Below are 5,689 nucleotides of genomic sequence, written 5' to 3'. Positions count from 1 at the left end.
GGCAGCTGCCAGAGCCAAGGGCACAAAGGCCTGGGTGCCTTTGGGCCTTGCAGCCCTGCCAGAGCCCTTGGCCATCTCTGATGCAGGCTCTGCTCCCCTGGCCCAGTTACCCCCAACCTCCCCAAACTTCCATCTGGGTGGGGTCAGCTTTGTGATGACACTCTGCAACCTCATAAAATCAAGGGGTCATTGTGACATTCCAGGACCTAAGGGAGCCAAAGGAACTGAGGGACAGTGACAACCTTATGAAATAATGGGGTCATTGTGACACTGCTAAAACCCATGGAATCAGGAGGCCATTGTTCCACTGGAAAACCTCATGGAATCAAGGGGTCATTGGGACACTGCAGGGCCTCATGGAAACCAAGGAACACAGGGACACTGTGAAATCTTGTGGAATGAAGGAACCATTAAACACTTGGGGACTTGAGAAAAGAGAGGAACCCTGAAACATTTTGGAACCTTATGGATCCAAGCAGGCATTTTGAAACTGCAGGCCCTCAGAGAAACTGCAGGAACCCTGGGACATAATGGAAGCTGCTGGATCTAAGGGGCCACTGTGACACTGGGGAACCTCTGGGAATGAAGGGGCCACTCTGACACTGAGGAACCTTTTGGGCTCAAGTGGCCACTGTGACACTGCAGGGCCTCAGGGAAGCCAAGGAACCCTGGACACTGTGGAATCTCCTGAAATCAATGGGCCACTCTGATGCTGCAGAACCTCCTGGAACCAAGGGCTCATTGGGACACTGCCGGGCCTCCTGGAACCAAAGGAATGCAGGGACACTGTGGAATCTCCTGGAACCAAGGTGCCATTGTGCCTGCCCAGCACTCCATGGAATCAAGCAGAGCCCCTGCCTCCCCCCCGCCGCCGCACGGACCGGAGTCGTCGGCTCTGCCCCGCTTGGACCCCTCTGGAGTCAGCGTGTTCTTGGGCAGCACAACTTAGCTCAGACCAGAGAGTTTCCCAGAGTCTGCTTTGCTCCATCTTTCCCTGGTTTTGTTTTCAGTTCTTTGTTCATTCAGGGGAAAGGGGGGAAGGGAGGCAGGTGTTGATCACTGTTTTGATCTGTTTACAAAAGGGAGTTGGGGCAGGGGGGGAGAGAGGAGGCAATTTCTCTCTCTGCTGTTGCTTTGAACTGTTCTTTTGGTATTGCTGCTTTTGCTGCTGTATTTCTTGTCAGTGAACTGTTATTTTTTTTACTTATACCTCCTTGTATTTTGCTGCCCTTAACTAGTGGGGAATAAAAGAGGAGTGAGTTCATTTTATTGGAGTTCCCACCCCAATATGTATCTTCAAACCGGGACAGGCTGACCAAGGGCTCCCTGAAACTTGGCATCATTCACAAATGAACTTGAAAACACATCTTGTCCCCTTGTACAGAGAGATAATGAAAATGTTCTATAGTGGTGTTGAAGGGCAGGTCCCTGAGGAATTTCATCAGGAAGTTGCTGCCAAGAGGACTTTGTACCATGGATTTTATTGGACACTCTTCATTCAACAAACATCCCACCCACCACATCTTCCACTTCTTCAGTCCAGCTCTCACCAGTCTGGGCATAAGTTGACCACAGGAGACTAGGTCAAGGACTTGATAAAGTCTGGGCACACAACATCCCCTTCTTCTCCCTCCCACAGGGGTTCTGCAATCCCTACCTTGTCCTTGCCATGCCTGGTAATGGCTGCAGGAGGTCTTGCCATGTCCCCTTCCCTGCTGAGCCTGAGCAGTCTGGACTCTGCCAAGCCTCCTTGCTGCCCTGTTTGCAGACTGGTTTCATGTCTGCCTTTGCCAAGGCTCCGGGAACCTCTGGGATGGCTCTGGCCTTTGAAAGGGTTTGGGAGAGGTCTCCCAGTGACACTGCCCAGCCTTCTCAACATCCCTGACACCAAAACCTTTCAAATAGCCCACACTTGCAGAGGAGTGTCCAGGACACAACACAGGTTGTTTGTCATGGTGGTTCTGGAGAATTTGAAGACGTAAACCACTCCCATTGGATTTTAGTGCAGTTGTAAGGTTTCTTCAGCATTTTCCCTGGTGCCTCCCTGCCCTGAAGGTTTCTGGACTTCAAAGAGCAGGAGTGTTCTGGTGTCAGTACAGGAGAGTTCCAGCCCTGCAGCAAGGGCACAGAAGAAGTGACCCAGTCCATGCAGTGCACTCAGACAGCATCCTGTAGATGCTGTCAGGGAGGCCAGCTCTGCTTCACAAGTTCCCAGTGCCTGTCCCTGCCTGTGCTCAAAGGCCTCCCACCCCCAGGACTGTGCTCAGAGAGCACTCAGGCCTTCCAGCCAGAAAGGGGTTCACAAGCACAGTGTGGAAATGGAAAGAGCAGCTCTGCAAAGACCAAGCTCTGCTGCTCCCTGGCAGTGCTGCTGTGCTGGGATTCTTGTCCCCTTGCCCTTTGCAAATCCTCCCTTTTCTGCAGTGTGCTGTGCTTTAAGGACAGCTAAGAAGAAGTGTCTCAGGCACTGCAGGTTCCTTTATTTTGTTTAAACACAGAGAGAGCACAATTCATCATTTATAAATCTCTGGGTCAAATTCAATTGGTAGATTCTAAATTAGGATGAAGATGCATAATAATATTTTATTGCACAGAAAATTATTGCAAGAAGTACTCAATGTCCTTAAAAAAAAACTGAGCAGAAAGACTGGGCAATTAAGAGTCCCATTCTGAATGTTACACACCAGAAAACAGGCACGTTTTTGCTCCTGAAAAAAGTCCAGTCATCATTTTCCTTATGGCATTCTTGAGCTCCTGGTTCCTCAGGCTGTAGATGAGGGGGTTCAGTGCTGGAGGAAAAACCGAGCACAGAACTGAGAGGGCCAGATCCAGGGATGGGGAGGAGATGGAGGGGGGCTTCAGGTAGGCAAATATGGCAGTGCTGACAAAGAGGGACACCACAATCATGTGAGGGAGGCACGTGGAAAAGGCTTTGTGCCGTCCCTGATCAGAGGGGATACTGAGCACAGCCCTGAAGATCTGCACATAGGAGAAAACTATGAAAATGAAACAACCAAACATTAAAGAGGCACTAACCACAATGAGCCCAATTTCCCTGAGGTAGCCTGAGTGTGAGCAGGAGAGCTTGAGAATCTGAGGGATTTCACAGAAGAACTGGCCCAGGGCATTGCCCTGGCACAGGGGCAGGGAAAATGTATTGGCTGTGTGCAGCAGAGCAGTGAGAAACCCAGAGGCCCAGGCAGCTGCTGCCATGTGGGCACAAGCTCTGCTGCCCAGGAGGGTCCCGTAGTGCAGGGGTTTGCAGATGGCAACGTAGCGGTTGTAGCACATGAGGGTCAGGAGATAAAACTCTGTTGAAATTAAGAACAGAAAGAAAAAGGCCTGTGCAGCACATCCTGTGTAGGAGATGGTTGTGGTGTCCCAGAGGGAGTTGTGCATGGCTTTGGGCACAGTGGTGCAGATGCAGCCCAGGTCTGTGAGGGAGAGGTGCAGCAGGAAGAAGTCCCTGGGGGTGTGCAGGTGCTGGTCGCAGGCTACGGCGCTGAGGATGAGGCCGTTGCCCAGGAGGGCAGCCAGGGAGATGCCCAGGAAGAGCCAGAAGTGCAGCAGCTGCAGCTCCCGCCTGTCTGACAATGCCAGCAGGAGGAACTGGGCCATGGAGCTGCTGTTGGCCATTTGCTGCCTCTGGATATGGGCACCTGTTCAAAGAGGAAAGGACAGTGACAAGTTAGGGCAGGACATTCTGAGAAAATTCAAAGCTGCTTTCCAACCCCCCTCTCACTTCTCCATTGATTTTCCTTCTCTAGGAGTCTCTCTTTCAGCTCCATGACTGGAGCCCTGGCTGGGGCTCAGTACATTTTCCATGAGGAGCAGACCCTGTGCTCACTGGCTGTGAGGGGTCAGCCCTGCTCTGCACCCCTGGGGTCATGGGCATGGTGGGCACAGGGGCCTGTCCTGGTGTTCAGCTGGGACTGATGAAACTGGTCCCAGTGCAGAAGTGCTTGTCAGCATCTGCACTCCCAGAAGAACCAAGAGAGCAGAAGGCAGTTCCAGAAGTTTGGCTTTGTTTTTTTTCAGACTCCCCTCATCTCTCCTGAGGAGTGTTCCTGGATGTCAGAAACCCTCAGCACTTCTGATGCGCTCAGGGAGAACAGAGCAGGTCCTGCCAGGCTGGAGGATTGTCTGGGGCTTAGTGCAGAGTGAGGGGAGCTGGTCTGTCCCTCTCTCTTGTTCCCAACTGCCCTGGGTTGGCTCCTTCCTCAGATGGAGATTGATCACACTCCCAGTTTGGTCTGAAAAGCCCCAGACACTGCTGAGAGCAGAGGGATCCATCCCACACCCCTCAGTGTCTCAGCCTGTCTCAAGGGCTCAGCACCCCCCTTGTAGCCAAGGACACCCGTGGCTCATCTCACCAACCCAACAGCATCTCCTGGGCTGGCACAGCAGCTCTGCCCCTCTGCACTGGGCAAGCTGAGAAACAAGGAATGCACAGGGAGGGGCCAGCTGGGAGAGGCCAGGGCAGAGCCCACTGGGCACTCAGGGCACCTCACCCTGAGCCAGCTGGGCCACCTCCCACACACCACCAGTGCCAGGAAGGTGTTCTCAGCCCTGTGCAGCTCCTCAGAGGTCCCTCTGGAACTCAAACCACCAGGCATGTGGCTTGAGGCTTGAGAGAAATCCCTCCTTGGACCTTCCCCTTGAAGGATCCCCTGGAAAATGTGCTGGGCTACTCTGGTTCTGTGAGCAGCCCTGCCCCAGGAAACTCTCAGCTGATCAGGGAAGAAACCTGCCCTGCCCTGCCAGGCTTTGCTCTTTCCCCCCACAGCCCCTGCCCAGCCCTGAGGGAGCTCCCCAGCCCGGCTGAGGCTGCCCCTGGCAGGTGGCAGAGCTGCTGACCCGGCACAGCCCCTGGGCTGCAGGACCCTGCTCTGCAGGACAGCTTGGGGCAGCCTGGGGGGCACAGCCCGGCTTCACAGCCCTGCAGGAGCCCTGGCAGAAGGGAACCCTGCTGGGATGGGCCTGGGATGCTGCAGCAGGGACTGGGATGTGCCAGCGCTCGCAGATCTTTGCCCAACCTGCAGATCTTTGCCCTTCCTGCTGACTGACCTGACACCAACACCCAGGGAGGAGTCTCCCTAAACTCTGAGGTGTTACTGAGGAGAACAGCAGGTCAGGAAACATCAATATCCAATTAGCCAAGGGACAAGCCCAGGGACTTTTTCAAGAGAAAATCTGAATTACACAAACATGTTATCGTAATGCTTTTCATGTTTTCCCACAGGATTTGTGCCATTTTCCTGTGAGTTTGATCTGTCTCATACAGTTCTCATTCAAAACATCCAAGATACAATTAAAGTTTGCATGAGAGAAAAGTCACCATGATTGTTTTTTAATCTACCAACTTCTCATATAATTATACAGAAAAAGTAAATATTCTTTTTTAAAACCAAAATGAATCACTGAGATACCCACCTTCATTTCAATTGAATGCTGGACCTGAAAGCAACCATTCACATGCAGATTATCCACAGAGCAGCAATGCCTGCTTGTCCCCAAATGTTGTCAATGATGCAGCCTCCTCTTTTGAACTCTCAGGTGTCTCCCTGCTCCAAAGATCTGGGCTGGAGCCCAGGGCAGGCTGGCTTTGCTCCCAGGAACCTGCCAGAGCCCTTCTTAGGTGGTGCCAATCTGCCAGGCAGCGTTTCCCAAAGCTGGAGGAAGCCTGAAA

The 5,689-nt window shown here is 52.7% G+C and overlaps 1 protein-coding gene across 1 annotated transcript; it reads right to left on the bottom strand.

Annotated features, from left to right (window-relative positions):
- Positions 1 to 2,676: 2,676 nt before the first annotated feature.
- LOC126651600 (olfactory receptor 14J1-like) lies at positions 2,677 to 3,642 on the bottom strand. Its single transcript, XM_050337562.1, has one exon. The coding sequence runs from the start codon at positions 3,634 to 3,636 to the stop codon at positions 2,677 to 2,679; it is 960 nt and encodes a 319-aa protein (XP_050193519.1). The 5' UTR covers positions 3,637 to 3,642.
- Between the last annotated feature and the right edge of the window lie 2,047 nt (positions 3,643 to 5,689).

The sequence above is a fragment of the Myiozetetes cayanensis genome, unplaced genomic scaffold (genome assembly GCF_022539395.1).
Source record: "Myiozetetes cayanensis isolate MyiCay16 unplaced genomic scaffold, myiCay2020 scf698, whole genome shotgun sequence".
NCBI lineage: Eukaryota > Metazoa > Chordata > Aves > Passeriformes > Tyrannidae > Myiozetetes > Myiozetetes cayanensis.
Note: the sequence above shows the minus strand (reverse complement) of the source record. Positions and strands in the feature narration are given on the sequence as shown.